Source organism: Globicephala melas, chromosome 21 (genome assembly GCF_963455315.2).
Source record: "Globicephala melas chromosome 21, mGloMel1.2, whole genome shotgun sequence".
NCBI lineage: Eukaryota > Metazoa > Chordata > Mammalia > Artiodactyla > Delphinidae > Globicephala > Globicephala melas.
The window spans coordinates 25,642,849-25,664,308 of NC_083334.1; the positions used below are offsets into that span (position 1 = coordinate 25,642,849).

Sequence of the window (21,460 nt, forward strand, 5' to 3'; positions counted from 1 at the left end):
GAGATTCCCAAAATGCTGGGGAAGGGAGATCTCAGGCTGATGTTCTACACAGTGTAGAGGGCAGCCAGACGTATTGATGTATGTCAGAAGGCTCCAGGAGAGATTTACTCAGCAAGATGAAATGAACTGGATGCCTGGTATAGCTGAATGTCTTCAAAGGAGATTTAAACAATCAACAAGGATTGAATTAGTGATTAAAATTTTAAAATAAACAAGTAAGAAATAAGACAAGTATTAACTAGAAGGAAACCAAAAGCTGTACAAAGGGAAACAAATCATAGTATACTACATTGCTCGTATCTATCATCAGAGAAACACTGAATATCAAAAAATTAGTGTATAAGAGCATGTTATTTAGAAACATTGAGTAATAACCAAAATAATTAGCTAACTATGGTGATTAGTGGCTGCTTCTAGGGAAGGAGAAAAGGGAAAAGAAGTAGAAGACTTTTTTTTAAAACTAACTTTGCAGAACTATTTGATACTTTAACCTATGCACATGTACATCTTTTTCAAAAAAAAATTTTTTTTTAATGTGAAGATAGTAGGGTTTCGGGGGTGGAGTCAAGATTGCAGACTAGGAGGATGCGGAATTCACATCCTCGCACAACCAGGGCACCTACCAGGCACCAGTGGGCGACCACGGACACCTAAGGGGACGGGAGGAACCCCCAGCGACCGGGTAGTACATGGAATGTTGGGGGGAATGAGGGGGGAGGAGAAGTGGAGGCGGGACGGGACTGGAGCCCCTGAGGGGTGGCTGGGGGAGGGGAAGGGATCCGACACTGAAGGGGTAAATTGGGGGACCATTGGGAGGGCAGAGGATCAGAAGGGAGCATGGACAGGTCTCCCCTGCCCACCTGGGCCCCCGGGAGCCTGCTGAGATCCTGGGCCTGATCTTCTGCCCACTGAGGCCTCCTCCAGCCGCATGGGTCCTGAGGGAGTGGGAGGGAGGGAAGGGGGAGCAAAAGTAAAGGCCAGACCTCAGGGACCTGGCACCCCTGGGGGGTGGCTGGGGGAGGGGAGGAGTTCCTACACCCAGCGGGATCCACCCACAGTTAGGGGTCCAGTGGGGACAGGGGAGATGCTGGCGGAGAACCCTGAGGTGTGGCGTGGAGGAACAGAAGGGAACGTGGCCAGCGCTTTCCCTGTCCACTTAGGCACCGGGGAGCCTCTTGGGCTACCGGGCCTAATTCTCTGCCCGCAGAGCCTTCCTGCTGCCTGCAGAGCCCAAGCCCCCCCCACCCCCGCCACCCAGGGCCTTAACTCCGAACTCCGGAACTCCACACTTCCGAGGTCCCGCTTTGGATCTGCTGTGTCTCCCCTTCCGCACAGGTCCTAGGCAGGGGCCCCACCCTATGCTTGAACGTTGCCCCGCCCAGGCTCAAATGTCACCACCCCAGACTAGGTCCCGCCCCTACCTAACTTCCACCCCTGCCTAAACTCCACCCCCCATAGCCAAGGCTTTTTTTTTCTTTTTTCCTCTTTTAGATTGGGGTTCTGTTTTACCTTGCTGTTGATTCATTTATATTTTTATGTTTTCTAATAAATCTTTTATTTTTCTAATTTTATTTTATTCTTTATACTTTGTTATCGTTCTGCTCCTTTAGGCTTGTTTCCCCCCCCCCTTTTTTCTTTTTTCTGTTGTGGTTTTGTTTTACCTTGTTGCAGTTGTTTAAATTATATTCTTATTATTCCTAATATATTTTTTATCTTTTAAATTTTATTTTGTTTTTTATTCTTTGTAAATTATACTGCTTTTGACTGTGCCATGCAGCTTGCAAGATCTTGGTTCCCATGCTGGAGGTCAGGCCCGAGCTCCTGTGGTAGGAGCTCTGAGTCCAAACCACTGGACTAACAGAGAACCTCAGACCCCAGGGAATATTAATCAGAGTGAGGCCTCCCGGAGGTGCTCATATCAGCACCAAGACCTGGCTCTATCCAACTGCCTGCAAACTCCAGTGCTGGACGCCTCAGGCCAAACAACCAGCAAGACAGGAATACAGCCCCACCCATAAAAAAAAAAAAAAAAAAAGATACAACAAAAAAATATGTTACAGACGAAGAAGCAAGGTAAAAACCTAAAAGACCAAATAAATGAAGACGAAATAGGCCACCTACCTGAAAAAGAAATCAGAGTAATGATAGTAAAGATGATCCAAAATCTCAGAAACAGAATGGAGAAAATACAAGAAACATTTCACAAGGATCTAGAAGAACTAAAGAGCAAACAAACAGTGATGAACAACCCAATAACTGAAATTAAAAACACTCTAGAGGAATCAATAACAGGATAAATGAGGCAGAAGAACGGATAAGTGAGCTGGAAGATAAAAAGGTGGAAATAACTGCCAAGGAGCAGAATAAAGAAAAAAGAATGAAAAAAATTGAAGACAGTCTCAGAGAGCTCTGGGACAACACTAAATGCACCAACATTCGAATTATAGGGGTCCCTGAAGAAGAAGAGAAAAAGAAAGTGTCTGAGAAAATATTTGAAGAGATTACAGTTGAAAATGTACTGTTTAAAGAAATTAAAGAAGACCTAAATAAATGAACAGATATATCATGCTTATTGATTAAATGTCTCTATATTGTTGTCAATTCTCCCCAAATTGACATATAGATTCAACAAAATCCCAATGAAAATCCCATCAAGCATTTCTGTAGAAACTGATAAAATGAATCTAAAATTTATGTGGAAAAGCAAAAGACCGAAAATAGTGAAAATAATTTTGAAAAAGAACAAAGTTGGAAGATTAACACTACCTCATTTCAAGACTTATTATAAAGCAACAGTACTCAAATATAGATATACTGATCAGCACAGAAACTGACCCATGCATATATGGCCAATTGATTTTTTTAAAAAGAAGCCAAGGTAATTCAATCAGGAAAGAATAATCTTTCCAGAAAATGAGGCTGATACAATTGGATATCCAAATAAACAAACCTCAACTCTTACATTATACCACAACACAAAAATTAACTCTAAGTGGATCATAGACCTAAATGTAAAAGTTAAAACAACAAAACTTCTAGAAGAAACAGAAGCAAATCTTAGAGACCCTGGGTTAGACAAAGATTTTTTTAAACAAGCTACAAAAAGCACAAGCTATAAAAGAAAAAATTTATGAGCTGGACTCATCAAAATTAAAAACTCTACATTTCTGTAGACACTATTAAAAAAATGAAAAGACAACCCACAGACTGGAAGAAAACATTTGTTAATTTTATAATTGACAAATGACTTGCATTCACAGTATATAAAGAATTCTTACAAGTCAAGAATAACAAGTCAAACAACCCAGTTTTTAAAAAATGAGTAAAAGACTTAAAGAGATATATCACAAAAGAAGATATTGACAGCAAATAAGCCATTAAAAGATATTCAACATCATTAGTTATTAAGAAAATGTAAATTAAACCACAGTGAGATACACTATACACCCAATAGAAAGGCAAAAATTAGAAGAATGACCACACACCAACTGTTAATGAATGAACTCTCATACAATGCTGGCAGGAATGTAAGATGGAGAAACTCTAGAAGATAAATTAGTCGTTTCTCAAAATGTTAAACGTACATCTACCATATGACCTAGCCAATTCACTCCTAGGTATTTACGGAAGAGAAGTGAAAGCATATATCCATACAAAGATCTGTACATGAATGTTCACAGCAGCTTTATTTGTAACAGCCAAAAACTGGAAACAGGCGTGTGGATAAGCAAATTTTGGTATATCCAAACTTCAGCAATATAGAGAAATGGACTCTTGATACACACAGAATTGTGGATAAACGTCAACATTATCATGCAGGATGAAAGAAGCCAGACACAAAAGAATACACACTACATGATTCCATTTATACAAAATTCTAGAAAACTGCCTTGGCTTCTTTGTCAAAAGTGACAAAAAGCAGATGAGTGGTTGCCTGAAGAAGCGGGTGGAAAAGGGATAGATTACAAACAGACATGAGGAAACGTTTAGGGGAGAATAGAAATGTCTGTCATCTTGACTGAAGTGATGGTTTCACAGGCGTTTGCACATGTAATAACTAATCCAACTGTAAACTTTAAATATATGCAGTTTATTGTACATCAATTATACCTCAGTAAAGCTAATTGTTTTAAGTTTATCCCAATTCTGTAAAGTTATATTCCTGGTTACTCCATGTTGTCTCCCCTATTATAGCCTCTTTGAGGACAGGATAATGTATCAATAAATGTTCTTTAACTAACATTAACTCCTGGGTTGGTCTCTTCAATACTGAAAGACTTTCCCCTACATAAATCAAGCAAATGACACCGAGAATAAGCCCACTCAGATTCGCTAGGTGTGAGGAACAGATTCAAGATGGCCCCATGATATCCACACCTACTGGTATTCATGCCCTTATGTTATCCCCTCCCCTCGACTGTGGGTGTTGTCACTTGCCTCTAGCCAATAGAATATGACAAAGGTGAGAGGATGTATGTGATTACATGTATGTGGTTACACTCATGAGACTGTAGTACTGGTCTTGGCATCTCCCCCTCCCTTGCTGGCTTTAAGGAAGCAAGCAGCCATGTGGGGGAAGCACAGGACAGGGAACTGTGGGTGGCCTCTAGGAGCTGAGGGCAACCTACAGCCTACAGCCAGCAGGAAACTGAAGCCCTCAGTCCTACAACCTCAAGAAACTGAATCTGCCAACAAGCATGTGAGTTTGAAAGCAGACCTGTCCCCAGTTAAGCCTCTAGATGAGAACCCAGTCCTGACTGACACTTTGATTGCAGCCTTCCAGAGAACCCAGGTAAGCCATGACCAGAATCCTAACCCACAGAGACTGTGAAATAACAAAAGTTTGTTGTTTTAAGCCGCTAAGTTTGTGGCACTACTGTTTAAACAGCAGTAGATAACTAATATACTAGGTTTGTACGTTTATGACAGGAGGAAGCAGAATAGAGGAAGGGGAAATGCATTGAATATTCTAATAGTGTTTTGTACATCTAAATACCATGATTTAAACTACTATCAATTGTAAGATAAAAAATAATCGAGTTGAGGAGATCAAATTATTTCTTTCAGCTTTTATTTGTCTGAAAGAGAAAAAGTGAAGAAACATTTACATAGCTTACTTTAAGGCATACCATATATATAAGCTGTAACAAATCTTATAAACACAAATGAAAACAGCTGGCCTAATACCCTTTAATTTACTTTCATGGTATGTTTTGTTCTGCTTTTCAATAATGAGCACATTTGTGTTTGAGAATTGTACCAAGTTCTCTGAAATGCAAGCAAAGCCTTCCAGTCACCTCCACTGACCACCTCTCTGGGAGGAATGAGAGCATGCTGGAGGACAGCTTACTCTGTTTCTCCTCAAAGACTCCAGAGAGAAGGGCATTCAACTACACCACCTTCCGGCACTCTGAAATACCACAACCAGAGAGCTGGTTCCGTGGGAAATGCACGAATGTATGTATCCTCCTATATCTTTGAAAAAGCTATTCCCCAATGTCACTATACCCTCTTTTCCAGTCCCCAGTAATCACCCCAATAGGGTTCTGTGAGATGCGGGAGCAGTTAGGGTTTGTGTGCTTCTTTCAGTTTTCTGTGAATATAATCTCCAACATGGAAAAGGATCGTGAAAATGAGCCCAGGCAAACCTTCATCCTCAGAAGTTCTGTTTTCTGCCTTGATATATTTTCCGAGTCAATCATTGGTATAGCGTGGGCAATTAATGTGGTCTCTGCTTTCTCATGTGTTTTTTGCAGTGGCACGTGTATGTGTGTGTGTGTGTGTGTGTGTGTGTGTGTGTGTGTCTTTTGGTTTTTGCTGTAAGGTGGCCCTCTAAATTAGGTCATAAAGGAAGTCACTGGAAATCAGGATGCATTCCCTGAGAAGAATGATGTAATATTTAGTGTTCCTGTTGCTGACCAAGACGCTCAGCTTAAAATAAAGATTTTATGAATAAAACTTTGTTATAAGAAACCAGATAAAATAATTTAAATTCTCATCATTATTAAAATTAGGAAAATAATGTTTCACATATTTTAAATTTGTCTAAGCATATACATATTTAGCACACGAAAGCCTCATACAGTATGTATTCAATACATTAAAATAATTCCACACACTATTTAGGTTTATGTTTGGCCTGAAATTTCTATGCTAGCTAAAATAAACATTTAAATATTTAACAAAATTGTCTGCCTTCAGAGAATTTAGATAAAACGTTATGTGTATATGGGAGTCAAGGAAATGATGGGTGACAGCCAAGTAGGGCCATCTCATTTTTTTTTAGATTTCAAAGACAGTTGAAAGTAATCTTTTTCTTTCAACAAGTTTCATTTTAATGAATTCGCTTCTCTATAAAGTGGAACCATTCCTGTCATAAATAATAAAGTAAGCAAATAAACATTAAGAGCATCTAGAGGGCTTCCCTGGCGGTGCAGTGGTTAAGAAACCGCCTGCCAATGCAGGGGACACGGATTCGAGCCCTGGTCCGGGAAGATCCCACATGCCGCGGAGCAACTAAGCCCATGCGCCACAACTACCAAGCCTGCGCTCTAGAGCTCGTGAGCCACAACTACTGAGCCCACGTGCCACAACTACTGAGCCCACGTGTCTAGAGCCCGTGCTCCGCAACAAGAGAAGCTGCCACAATGAGAAGCCCACGCACCGCCACGAAGAGTAGCTCCTGCTCCCTGCAACTAGAGGAAGCCCGCGCACAGCAACGAAGACCCAATGCAGCCAAAAAATAAAAATAAATTAATTAATTTTAAAAAAAAGAGCATCTAGAATTTGAAGATGTTACTAAGAACTTTAATTTTAATAATTTAAGAAAAAGAAGTCTTTTAAGGGTTATCCCCAACATTATTTGAATATTCTCTTTATATTAATAAGCATGTGTGTGTACCACACACAGAAAGAGCAACAATCAGGGAGTGACAGGAAGTGAGAGAGAGAGAGACAGAAAGAGACAGAGAGAGAGAGGTTAATTGAGTGTGTATATGAAATGAAAATAAGTTTCAAAATGGCAGTCCATGGGGCATGAGCATAAGGGGTCTGGCATAAACCACAGCCTTGATGGAGAGGTTAGAGGACTGACCATGTGGATGAGATTCAGAACTTTCCATATTTTAAATTTTTTGGCCTTCTCCTTCCCCTGCAGCTTCCTTGTATTACTGCCCAGCACCTGCAGTATATTATCCTCCAGAAGAAACAATAAAGGAGAATTTAAGGCCTTCAGGAAGAGGGACAGGACTGGTAAACTTCATGACAGTCCTCAAAGAATAGAAATGAAATAGTCATCCTTGCCTCAGAGCCTGGCCTCTCTGATAGAAGTGAGGACCAGTGATGGGGCAGCTGCAACAGAATAATGCAGAGCAGCAGAGAACATCAAGACGGCCATCCCAGCACCTCTCTGCCAAACCTGGATTTGCTTACCTTTTCCTGGAGCCTCATGTTATCCCACACCTTGGTGCACACCATACACTCAAATGCGTCGATGTAGTTGTCCTGCCTGATGTCCTGCACCCCCCATTTCCGTTCCCTGAGAGCAGTGAGAAGTCGCTGATTCGAGATCTCACCCTTCAGCTTCCATTCTATGTAGGCCTGGTACAGTCTGTCGTCGTGATCCAGCTGTCTGATGTAACTTGCCAGTTCTCTAGGGTGAGAAAATTCTGATACCAGGATAGCACTTCTATTACTTGGAAGCCAGTCTGCGATGCTGGGTGATCCGTAATACACAGGGACGACCCCCAGTTTCAGAGGTCTCCAGAACTTCTCCGTGATGTAGTCATCGCAAACCGCGTTCTCGAAAGCAAGGATAAACTTATACTGGGCAAGGATCCTATAAAAGTCACCAGCGTCCATAGAGGCTGGACCGTTCAGCTGCTGAGGGAGAGCTTTGTTTCGCAAACACTCGCCGTAAGAATCGACCTCGATGTACGTCATCAGCTCTCGAACGTAGCTGTCTCTGTCTGAGGGTGGGTCACAGTCGGACTGTACGTACACCAGAGGAGCGAGGCTTTTCCGAAGGTGGTTTTTGGACTGCAAGGGGACCAGGTATCGGAGTGACTTCAGGACTTCTGTGCCCTCCAGGTACTGGGTAGTTAGTGGCAGGTGGGAATGCCGGCTGAAGGTGGCCGTGTAGTTGAACAAGGTGATGACTGGCTGGTGAAAGAGCTTATAATTGTTTTTCGGAGACTCTTCGTGAAAAAGGGCCCAGTCGTGATGGGCTTTCCGAGGCAGAGGTAAGCTATCTATGTTAAAGTCAGTACCTAGGAGAAGAAAAGACAATGTAGTGTGTCCAAAGAACTCTGGGGTTTAAGTTTGAGTCCACCTGGTAAGATTAGTATACAGAGGCATTTGAGGCTATAAATAAGTAGCATATTACGGTGTCTGCAAAATGCCTGGCAGTCAGTCATGAAGCTTTCACCCTAGAAACTGCTCAGGGAGAGAATCATCAAGGAAAGGGACCCCCTCTCTCATTTTATGAAAAGGGAAATGGGAGAAGTGTCTATCCTGATTCTAAAGAGTTTATTCCACTGCCTCCTGGCTTTTCTTCCAGAGGCATTGCCTAAGAGAGGGAAGGAGAAATGAAGAGATAGACAGTTCTTAAAAAAGAAAAAGCGGGCTTCCCTGGTGGCGCAGTGGTTGAGAGTCTGCCTGCCGATACAGGGGACATGGGTTCGTGCCCCGGTCCGGGAAGATCCCACATGCAGCGGAGCAGCTAGGCCCGTGAGCCATGCCGCTGAGCCTGCGCGTCCGGAGCCTGTGCTCCGCAACGGGAGAGGCCACAACAGTGAGAGGCAGGCGTACCGCAAAAAAAAAAAAAAAAGAGAGAGAGAAAGGAAGCCAAAAAGGGAAAAGCAACCAGCTTGGCAGATTGATTAACTGAAAAAAAGTGAAATCATGCAAAAGTAGCCAGAACAAATATACAGGAAAATAATATTTTTTCAAATCCAAAATGATCGATTTCAACAAAGCGCAGCGAATCAACCGTAGTAAAAATGGTAGACAAGAGGCTTTTAAAGACTTCAGAGCTGATAACAGCGCTATGTTACAGACCGCTACAGGATGGCCATGAATTAACAAGCACATCGAGAAATAAAGAAGGCGTAACAGGATTACAGTTATGAGTGATTCCAGCTTCCACAAGATTAATTGGGGAAATCTCTGAAACATGATAATGTGCAGACAGAAATGATGGATATGGTAAGCCATTGTTTCCTGACTGTGTGCGTGGAGACCCAATCAGGAAAAAGTTATTTCTATAACTGAGAGAGAAGAATTAAAGACAATTATCACAATACGTAATACAGAATTTCTAAGGTGTTCCAGACACTGATGATTTTTTGGCCCTGTGATTTGATTTTTTAAATATAAGAAAATGGCACACACACAAAAATCCATCTTCTAGCATCCACTGGGGAAAAACACACCAAATAAATTCTTCCAGCATAATAAAACATATTCTCTGGTAGAATTCATAAAGATTAATTATTTAATGCCAGTGCACACTCTCTCTAATAAATATATACTCTTTAATGCCAACAGTACATCAGTGAGGAATCAGTTAATCAAGAAACGTTTGGAGAACAGTATGGACGTTCCTAAAAAAACAAAAAATAGAACTACCATATGACCCAGCAATCCCACTACTGGGCATATACCCTGAGAAAACCATAATTCAAAAAGAGTCATGTACCACAATGTTCACTGCAGCTCTATTTACAATAGCCAGGACATGGAAGCAACGTGAGTGCCCATCATCGGATGAATGGATAAAGAAGATGTGGCACATATATACAATGGAGTATTACTCAGCAAAGAAACGAAATTGAGATATTTGTAGTGAGGTGGATGGACCTAGAGTCTGTCATAAAGAGTGAAGTAAGTCAGAAAGAGAAAAATAAATACCATATGCTAACACATATATATGGAATCTAAGAATAATAATTTAAAAAAAGGTCATGAAGAACCTAGGGGTAAGACGGGAATAAAGACACAGACCTACTAGAGAATGGACTTGAGGATATGGGGAGGGGGAAGGGTAAGCTGGGACGAAGTGAGAGAGTGGCAGGACATATATACACTACCAAACGTAAAACTGATAGCTAGTGAGAAGCAGCCGCATAGCACAGGGAGATCAGCTCGGTGCTTTGTGACCACCTAGAGGGGTGGGATAGGGAGGGTGGGAGGGAGGGAGACAGAAGAGGGAGGAGATATGGGAACATATGTATAACTGATTCACTTTGTTATAAAGCAGAAACTAACACACCATTGTAAAGCAATCATACTCCAATAAAGATGTTAAAAAGAAACCAAATAAAATTATGCTGGAAGACATATACTGAGCCCATAGAAACTGCTGAAAAAAGTACATACTACTGTCTTGATAACAGGCTTTCATTTCTCAGTGATCAGGAATGAAAGACTAACATCTAAAAATGGTCACATATTTGTTTACTTGGCATTTGCTACATTGGACCTTTAGCATCAAAAAAGAATTTCATCCACACACCTGAAATGTAATGGCATGCAGAGCTGGATGGTCAGTAATGGTTAATAGCCAAACATGAAGACATGAAAGAGAACTTGAGAGGAAAAGCAATTTATCACATTGAACTAGCTGCTGCTCATAAAGGTTCTAGGCTGGTCAAGTGGCCAACAATGGGAACTGAACCCATAAATTTGAGTTAGAACATAAAGCTTCCACCAAAGGCAGAGCAGAGAATCAAGGCCATCTGCCTGGGACAGGAAGAACCAGAGTCCAACCCATAGGAGTCAGAGGCAGGGATCCAGATGTAAGATTAGAGACTGCAGGGAATACAGTTAAAACTAACGTGGGTCTAAAATTAACAGGGGGATCCGGCACAGGTGCCTTGAGATGGCCACACGAGTGGCTGTCTGCCGCTGTTATCTGGCACACGGGTGATTCTTAAGCTGCCTTACCCTGTGGTTGCCACAGCAAAGATCCAAAATGCAGAGCAGAAAGACACAAAGCCTACCTCCAGTGCTTCAGAGAAGGGAGAGGGCCTGCCTTTCATCAGTGTTTGGCTACATCAGTAAAGTATCATAAGAGGAACTAAAAATGGCTGTTGAGACCTTTTCAGGGCCAATATCTAGGTCTGTGTGTTGGTAATAGGAATGAGACTTGAAACTGGTACCAGTTCTAATGAGCTTTTCATTCATTATAACTCGAGGCGAGGCTTCCAGGCTCTTTCAGCCAAGTTGCTACTGGAACTTTGATGTTGGGAAGAAGGAGAGAAGAGCATAAGGTCCCTCAAATGTGCAATCTGTAGTAGAAAAAAAAGCCTGCAGAACCTAAGCAAGAAACATTTATTTATATTTGTGCCCTAAAAACAAACACAGTTTTTTAAAAATGAGAGCTTGAGGTTCTCATACATCTGAATTCTGTTTCGTTTGTAGGAGTGGGACTATCTTTAATAGTGGGGGAATGCCTCTTTAATAGAGAGGAAAGTTTAAGGGACCTAACTTTCCAGAAACATTTCCCATTATTTGCTACTTTAAAAAGTATTTCCTAGTTACTTCCCTAAGACACACACACACACACACACACACACACACATGATCACATTAAAACAGGTTTTTCTTCCAAACTAAAATTCCCTGAGGAAGATTAAAAAACGTATGTCATTTTGCCCAGCAAGCTCCTCTCCTAAACTTAGAGCTTCAGATGGTAAACACTTCAGAATTCTAAAATTAGAACCATAACAGACCTAAAATACTTCTTTGAGGATATCACGACCTAGAATGTGAGTGGTGATATTGAGCAGTTTCTGAAAGGTATCAGATGTGGCTCAGGAACCAGCTGAGTTATCTAGCTCTGACTCCAGGGCAATGCCCACTATAACAAGAGTTGGAACTGGGGTCTTTAAAGAAATGAAAATCAGTTAAACTATGATAAATCCATAAAAATGTGACTAACTTGCGTATGATTGGTTCAGTAGTTTTATACAGCCATTTCACTGGCTCTTACATTTAACAACTTCAGATTTAAACTTTCGTTTCTCTGGGTTATTTTGTGTTTACTGAATACTGACAAATTCATTCGTTCCTTTTTTTTTTTTTTCCTTTTTTTTTTTTGTTTTCTTGATTTCTAGTTTGCCCTTATCAATCCCCATCCTATATATATATATATATATATTTTTTTTTTTTTTTTTTTTTGCGGCACGCGGGCCTCTCACTGTTGTGGCCTCTCCCGTTGCGGAGCACAGGCTCCAGACGCGCAGGCTCAGCGGCCATGGCTCACGGGCCCAGCCGCTCCGCGGCATGCGGGACCCTCCCAGACCGGGGCACGAACCCGTGTCCCCTGCATCGGCAGGCGGACTCCCAACCACTGCGCCACCAGGGAAGCCCTCATTCGTTCCTTTAACAGCTGACAGAGAGATCTTAAGCACTAAAGTGCACTGTAAAGGGAATTGCAACTTGGAGCACAAATGGAATAAAATTAATGCTGGCGAACGATGTCAGATTGCTGACGATGGGGACTGAATCTGAAATGGCAGAGAAGCAGAGGAGTGACCATCCTTTATGATATGTTTATGTGCTCCCTTTCTTCTGCAGGGGCATATGCTCTTCTTTTATGGTTCCCACACAAACTGGCAGAAGCAGAAGGCAACACATACTATTAACCCCACTCTATGAAGAAAATTGAGTTCGAGTCGTGTACCTGGAGTTAAAGATCCCTGGCAGGGGCCAGAGTTTTCAGACTGGCTAATGGTAAAGGACCACAGAGATCACTGGCCCCACTACAATGCTGATTCTGTTGAATAACTTACTCTTGGCACTTCCAAGACACTCACGGAAATATTACCCAGCTTAAACCCAGCCCACTTGGGAAGAGGCACACCTTCACTCAGAAAAAAGAAATGCTCCCACACAATGTCCCCCAGAGGTCACCTGTTTCTAAAAAGAACCTCTACTGTAAAATGGTGTTTTCCCATAAAATGTGATCCCACAAAAATACCCCAGTAGAGGAATCTAAAACTTTGGAGGAAAAACAATCTAGGCCAAGGGGCTGCCTCATGATATTATCATTTGCATAATTCATTGCTACTTTTAAAGCCATTTCATGTGACTCTCCTTAACCAACCCACACAGCCCCATCAGGTCATCTATTTTCTCTAAGGTTCTGAGGGTTAACTAAAAATGCCACACAGGCACCTCTGCAGACAGCCTGGCTCTAGCCAATTCAGAGCGGCTTTGGCAGGAGTCCTAACTTCTGGACCCATATTCTTCCCTCTTCTCCCATCTTCTCTGTTCATGAGTCCTTTTACTTGCCGCTTAATCCATTCTACGTCATGTAGTCCTCTCTCAAGTATACGTGTTCAGCTAGGCATCTGTCCATTCTACCCCTGGGTGTGGAAATTTCTCAAGCCCCCTTATTGAACCCATGCTGAGGGCCAGTCAATAACTTTGTAGTCCCCTTCCTAACAGAGCAGGGCCAGAGGCAGGAGTACAAAGAGAGTCCCGCCCACCATAGGCCTGAACATTTGAAGGCTATAAATCAATCTAACACGCCGCTAAACGTTTTACCCTTCAACCTTTACATACATATAGATTCATGGCGCTTTTAAATGTGCACAGCAACGGTTCACACCAAATGTGGAAAACATCTATTCAAAATTAACATCATTCTCTGCCACAAACCATGATTCTCTTTGGGGCCTGGCATGGGGTGAGAAGAGGAGGGAGAGGATTCTTCCTCACTTGTTGGCTCACCCGCACCTAATCCCTCAAACCTTCCCCTCCATTCGCTCAAGACACCACAGGGGAAACACCCACTTGCTCTCCCTCCTCTGGGCCTTGCCCTGTCTGTCCCCACTGTCCAGCTGCCTCCTGAAGCTCTTTGGTGTGTTGCCTCTAAGGTTTCTCCACCACTGAAACAGTCCCCACCAGACAACCTCCGCCCCACCTTTCAAGGCCCTCAAAGGAATCTGCAGCTGAAGGGCAGGTTCCATTCAGAACTCTCAGACCCCTCCAAGTTCCACGCTAGAATGCAGGTGTGCCTGTCCCCCATTCCTTCCACCCCTGGCTCTGTCCCACACCGTGCGGACCCTGCGCATATGGACGCAGACACCTCGTTCTGCGAGTCCAAGTTCTGTCCTGCGCCCTCTGCTCACTATGCCGCAAGCTCGGCTGGCCACCTCCCTGGCCTGCAGAGCCCAGTTTCAGCAGGGAATCCGGCTATGTTGGTCTAGGGAGAATGCCCCACCTTGACGTCTGACCAAGCTCCTCACCCCCGACACTCGACGGCTCAGTCCCCCGGCTGCCTTTAGCAAGAATCCTGTGGCCTTCACTGGTGGCGCAGTGGTTAAGAATCCGCCTGCCAATGCAGGGGACGCGGGTTCAAGCCCAGGTCCGGGAAGATCCCACATGCTGCAGAGCAGCTGAGCTCGTGCACCACAACTACTGAGCCTGCGCTCTAGAGCCCGCGAGCCACAACTACTGAGCCCATGTGCCACAACTACTGAAGCCCACGCACCTAGAGCCCGTGCTCCACAACAAGAGAAGCCACCGTAATGAGAAGCCCCTGCACTGCAACGAAGAGTAACCCCCACTCACCGCAACTAGAGAAAGCCCGCACGCAGCAACGAAGACCCAACGCAGCCAAAAATAAATAAATAAATATATATAATTGTAAAAAAGAAAAAAAAAAAGAATCCTGTTAAGCTAGTTTAGCAAGAATCATCCTGCCATTGATATCCTCTTAGTAATTTTCCCTCTGCTGACCCCCTCACTGCTTGCTGGTCCCCAGCTGTCTTTGCTGGACTTGGAGTTGAGCTCAGTTCTATACGAAGTCTCTCTCCTCTATTACAGAAACTTGAATAAAATCTATCTTGCTGTTTTTAACAAGTGTCTGGCGCAAAATTTTTCTTTTACATGCCACACGTTTGCAGTCACCCCCTTGGCCATCCTTCAAGCCCAGGGGTGCATACTGACAGCCCAGTTTGCTCTTGGGAGGATAAACCAGAGAAGCGGCCAGTGCAGGATCTGGAAGTGGGCTCCACCTTGGCATTGGGGGCAGGGAATTCTGGGATCCTGGTGCATGAAGTGTGATGCCTAAGTGCAGAGGCATGGGCTCCATGGCCACAGGTGAGCAAGTGACTTGGTCTGTGGGCTCTTCACCCTGTATGCAGGGGCACGGCTGAAGGAAGGCCAGAGCAGACTCCTCTTGAACCAGTGTAAAGGTGCCATTATGCAAATTTAAGTTGCCAGTCATCCTCCCCAAGCATGGTTACTGCGAGGTTGAAATTCATGCTCTGAACTAAACAGGGGCCTGATGTACCTTTTCTGATTCCTTAAACCAAGCGCACAAATTCAGATTTAAAACCTCTGAATAAATACACCCAATACAGTTGGGCAGGAAGAGGGGTGACCGGGGGTGATTACTTCCTTTAGCACATTCTCTCAAAATGACCCCTTTTCAATGATTTATTCTAAAACAGGCCTACATAACTACTGTTCTTCCATCCCCACTGAGGTTTTATGGAAGGGAGTCACCTTTAATTGAATCTAGGAAAAATAAATTATAAGATGTACCATTATTTTTAGTGTCATTAAGAAAAATATTTCTGGGGGACTTCCCTGGTGGCACAGTGGTTAAGAATCCACCTGCCGGGCTTCCCTGGTGGCGCAGTGGTTGACAGTCCGCCTGCCGATGCAGGGGACACGGGTTCGTGCCCTGGTCCGGGAAGATCCCACATGCCGCGGAGCGGCTGGGCCCGTGAGCCATAATAGCTGAGCCTGCGCATCCGGAGCCTGTGCTCCGCAACGGGAGAGGCCACAACAGTGAGAGGCCCGTGTACCGCAAAAAAAAAAAAAAAAAAAAAGAATCCACCTGCCAATGCAGGGGACACGGGTTTGAGCCCTGGTCCGGGAAGATCCCACATGCTGCGGAGCAACTAAGCCCATGCACCACAACTTCTGAGCCTGCGCTCTAGAGCCCACGAGCCACAACTACTGAGCCCGTGTGCCACAACTACTGAAGTCCGCGTGCCTAGAGCCTGTGCTCCCCAGCAAGAGAAGCTACTGCAATGAGAAGCTCACACAGCACAACAACGAGTAGCCCCCCGCTGGCCACAACTAGAGAAAGCCCGCACACAGCAACAAAGATTCAACGCGGCCAAAAACAAATAAATAAAATTAATTTATTTTTAAAAAAAGAAAAGAAAAAAGACTGCTAGCAATACAGCACTGCTTAAAAGAGTGCTCCACTATCACCTCTGAGATTTTTCTCCCAAACCACTGACACCCATTCCCAAGTTTGATGCCGATGCTTTCTTGGCGTGACCAGAAGATGTCAAAGAAAGGTTTCCGACACCAACTTGACTCATATTTTCCTCAAATGGCCCTTCACTGGTTTGTGGATGGAAACATCCAAGGGCTGCAGCGGTCCCATCGTGCCAGGCGGAAGGACAGCCCAGTTCGTGCCCACACAGGCAATCGCAACTACATTACTGCCGATGCTCAGGGGAAGGCTAGAAATGCAAAATACATGCTGACTTCAGAGATATTAAATTTGAAAAAGAACAATGCTTTTTAGAATTAAGGAAATTTTGTTTACCTAAATGAATACAGGCTATCCACACGGTTGTGAACCTGGCATTGTCCATGAAACTACCATGGAGATATGTCCATGTCAGGGCAGAGACGGCTGCCCTAGTCTTTTTAACAGTTGTGTAGTATTATTCCGTTGAGAATACACAGTCATTTCAATATTTATTCTCCCAATTTTTCCACTTTGTGGGACAAAAATCTAAACTCTGAACTAGCAACTAGAACTTCAGAGCAGGCCATCCATGCATCTGCCTTAGACGCTTGGCTGGAGGGACATTTTACAGAAGTCAGTCCCGTATACAGCAAATTATCTCCAAGCTAATGACATCCTCTGAAACCAAGGATCAAGACAACTGAGGCACTTCCCAGGGGGCACAGTGGTTAAGACTCCACGCTCCCAATGCAGACGATCCGGGTTCAATCCCTGGTCAGGGAACTAGATCCCACACATGCCGCAACTAAAAAGCCTACCAACCACAACTAAGAAGCACATGTGCCGCAACTAAGGAGCTGGCAAGCCACAACTAAGGAGCACGCCTGCTGCAACTAATACCTGGTGCAACCAAATAAATAAATAAATAACAACTGACTGCTTTTTCCAAAGCAAGTCTACCCACCAGGTAGATACAGAACTGCCAAATCATTCCATCCCACTTAGCCTTTGAGCCACTTTTTGACCCTAGTTGGAAGCTATGACCTGGAAAAATAAATTTTCCTTAGAGTCTCTCTCTACCTAAGAGAGAACAGTGCAGAATAAAGCACTGTCCTCCAGGGGATTCCCTGGCAGTCCAGTGGTTAGGACTTGGTGCTTTCACTGCCAGGGCCTGGGTTCGATCTCTGGTTGGGGAACTAAGATCCTGCAAGCCATGCGATGAGGAAGGAAGGAAGGAAGGAGGGAGGGAGGGAGGGAGGGAGGAAGAAAGAAAGGGAGAAAGGGAGAAAGAAGGGAAGGAAGGAAGAAGGAAGGAAGGAAGGAAGAAAGAAAGAAAGAAAGAAAGAAAGAAAGAAAGAAAGAAAGAAAGAAAGAAAGAAAGAAAAAGAAAGAAAGGAAGAAAGAAAGAAAGAAAGAAAAAGAAAGAAAGGAAGAAAGGAAGAAAGAACTGTCCTCCAAAGTTAATCATGTCTAGGATACTCTCAGCTTGATTTTCTAATATACACAGAAAATCTAATCTTCACCAAGGATTTTAGGTCCACATTAAGAATCCTTAGTAACATAATGAATAAATTATATTTTATAGGCCCAAGTTTAATACCATAAACAAATAAAATGCACCCTCCTATGGCAGTCCAAAAGAGACAGTAAACGCATAAAGCAAAGAACATAAATACTTTCCTATAATTGTTATTTTGTTTAAATTTTTTCATCCAATTCCTCTTATAATAAATGCTCGATACAAGAAATTTTATCACACTAAAAAAACATAAAAGAACCACCAGAGGGTAGAGGGGAATGGGCGGAAAAGAAAGATCATCCACATTCCCAAAGGACAGCAATGCTTCACATCGGGGTGTAGGAGTGTCTGAGTGTGCATGAGTGTGCCAGTGTGCCAGCATGTGAGCCTGTGTAGGTAAAATTCAAATAAGAACATATTTACTACAACTCTTCAGTAGAGTCACAGCTAATATGGCTTGAAAAAAATTCACAGTGATAACAGTTCATGCTGTAATTGTTCATACTCAAAGAAAGATAAAAGTTGTCCCAAAACACACCCTATCCTATAGAGACCGTGGGCCCCAAAATCAGAAATGAAAATCCCCTCATACACTCTCATCCTGACGAGGGAAGCCTAACAGGTGAGATGTCTTGCTTCGCGGCTCAGTATATCCCCACCTGCCCTCCAAAGCTGCAGTGCCAACAAGTGAGCAGGTGTCTGGGAGCAAAAGTACAAGACATGGAGTGAGAAAATGAGGCTGCTCGGAGAGGGAGGTCATCACACACAGTCTGGGGGTTGATGGACGTGCTCAGGTAGCTGAGGTCAGAGGTTTCAGCAGCCACAGCCGTTAGATGACCATGTGCAGAAATGGCAGAGGAGAAGGATGCTTCTGTGACATGGTGAACTGCTGAACAAACAGGTATCCTACCCCAGATTTCTGGCTGATTTAAGAAATAAATGCCTTGATTGCTAAGCCACTTTTTTAAAAAATAAATTTATTTACTTATTTATTTTTGGCTGCGTTGGGTGTTCCTTGCAGTGCATGGGCTTCTCATTGAGGTGGCTTCTCTTGTTGCGGAGCACAGGCTCTACGTGCGGGCTCAGTAGTTGTGGCTCACGGGCTCTAGAGCACAGGCTCAGTAGTTGTGGCGCACAGGCTTAGGTGCTCCGCGGCATGTGGGATCTTGTACGCCAAAACTACTGAGCCTGTGCTCTAGAGCCCACGAGCCATAACTACTGAAGCCCACATGCCTACAGCCTGTGCTCTGCAACAAGAGAAGCCACTGCAATGAGAAGCCCACGCACCGCAACGAACAGTAGCCCCCGCTCGCTGCAACTAGAGAAAGCCCGTGCGCAGCAATGAAGACCCAACACAGCCAAAACAAGTAAAATAAATAAATTTATTTAAAAAAAAACATAAAAGGATATATTAAGTTAGGGAGAAAGAGGTGAAATGAATTGATGAGAAAATCACTACATCATCTTAGGACCTTTCTCCTGCCTCATTTACTCTGACAAATATAGCAATTTTATTTTAATTACTTATGGTAGTACTTAATGGTAGACTAGTGATACTACCACCCCATAAAAAAATAATGAAGCCTTAGCAACACTTTGACATCCAGTTATTAATTCTTCGCAAAAAAAAATTTGACAGAGTCAATGATTTGAGAAAGAATTAGTGAGTTATAAAAATTAAAAAATGAGATAGTAAGGAAAAGCTAAAGAACTAGACTCTTAACTGATCTTTGGTATGGAAGATCTTCTAGGCGGAGGTCATTTCTGGACTATTCTATGCTGACCACAGTTTCATTAGTGTTTATTCTATGGAAACATCTTAGCAGTCAGTCATGGAAAATCATTAAAATTCATTCTAATCCTGAGCTCATGCAAAGTCCATGAAATTATAACTGGCAAGTTAAATCAATAAGCCAAGTGTCTTGTCCTTTCTGAGCTTTATAGGAATCAAATGTATAAGTAAGCAACAAATAAGATTTTATTAAAAGCAGAGCAAATTCCCAATTTGCTGTTTGAGCTTGCAAAATTTAATTATCCATTTTCATTTTTTTTTAACATCTTTATTGGAGTATAATTGCTTCACAATGGTGTGTTAGTTTCTGCTGTATAACAAAGTGAATCAGCTATACACATACATACCATTTTCAGTGTGTTTCAAATTTTTCACATGTTAAAAGAATTCAGACTTTGAGGGGAAATTGGTACAGCCTTGTCGAGACCCACCTGGCACTATGTACCAAAGTTTAACTTAATTTATCCATTAACACAGCAACTCTATTCTCAAATATCTAGAGAAATAAGAGTATATATGGGCAAAGACATAGAAGTATGTTCATGGTAATGTAACAGAAAAACAGCAACCTAAATAACCATTGACAGGGGAATAGTTAACTAAACTTAGGTGCCTCTATACCAATAAATCAACATAACTTTAAAAATAATGAAGTAAATTGATATAGTCTAACATGACAAAAATCTTTAAAACATATGTTTAAATGGAAAAACCAATATATATCTACAGTATGATTCAGTTTAAGAAAAAAACAGACAAAACTACAGGCTGGGGGCTTCCCTGGTGGTGCAGTGGTTGAGAGTCCGCCTGCCAATGCAGGGGACACGGGTTCGTGCCCCGGTCCGGGAAGATCCCACATGCTGCGGAGCGGCTGGGCCCGTGAGCCATGGCCGCTGAGCCTGCGCATCCGGAGCCTGTGCTCCGCTACGGGAGAGGCCACAACAGTGAGAGGCCCGTGTACCGTATAAAAAAAAACAAAAACAAAAACAAAAAACCACAGGCTGAATTCAATTATACATAAAAATTCTGAAGGAGCACCAACAATCTAACTGGGATGGGGATTAAGGAAGTAAGGTTGAACTTTCCTTCTTTGCTTGGTAGATTTCTTTGTTGTTTAAATTGCGTTAGTGATATATTTATGCCTTAATTGTGTAAATTTTAAACATCCAAAAATTAGAGGAAAAAATGAGACACCTCTCTGAAGAGAAGCATTAAAAAAGTCTCACAAGCTTTGTATAACACGTAAAGGCTCACAGATACAGCCCCAAACTGCCACATCACCCCAGTGCCACTTAGGAAAGATTGCCCTTGGAGTCTTGCATGCTTATAAGGGTAACATATTTCAGAATTTATGTGGCACAGTTAACTGCCAGGAATTTCATCCGCCCCCAGAAGGAGAGCAGGCAGATTACAGCTTCCTTGAACATCAGCAGGTGAATGTGTTCGGCTAACATCCAGTGGATGAATTATTTCAGATATAAACGAGAAGATTAGCACACATCCTCAGAGAAGCCACGTTAGCGCAACGCCTTGTAATTCAGTTGAAAAAGTGGTTGGAGTTTTAAGATTAAACATATCAAAATAATCAAGCTGGAGCCCATCAAACCAAGCACCTTGAAATAATAATTATTATTTTAATTTGTTAATCTTGGTGCTTTCCCAATTTTTTTGATCACAAAAGTATTAACTGTTGGCAATGTCAGAGCTCTTAAAATAGTATCCTGGAAAGCAGAAAAGTAAGGAAGCATAGTATGTCCTTAATAGGGAACCAAACTATAAAAAATATTTTTTTAAAAAATCAGTTGACATCAGGTAAGTGATACAAACCCAGTCCTCCAGCTGCATGGCTTATAGCTGCATGGCTTCCAGAGGGATTCTCCCAGAGTTGGGTCCCTTGTAGCTGAGCCTTACGGTGAAGAAA

At 42.9% G+C, this 21,460-nt stretch overlaps 1 protein-coding gene across 20 annotated transcripts in view; it reads right to left on the reverse strand.

The window, feature by feature from the left end:
* The window catches only part of FUT10 (fucosyltransferase 10), a 362,801-nt gene that overhangs the window by 279,179 nt on the left and 62,162 nt on the right, over positions 1–21,460 (reverse strand). For all 20 annotated transcript variants that reach the window (XR_011377110.1, XR_011377117.1, XR_011377116.1 and 17 more), the window contains exon 3: positions 7,432–8,267. Coding sequence is in view for 2 of the 20 variants with exons in the window: in XM_060291385.2 (XP_060147368.1) it covers positions 7,432–8,267 (836 nt within the window). In the remaining 18 variants the exon portion in view is untranslated. The remainder of the gene's footprint in view (positions 1–7,431; positions 8,268–21,460) is intronic.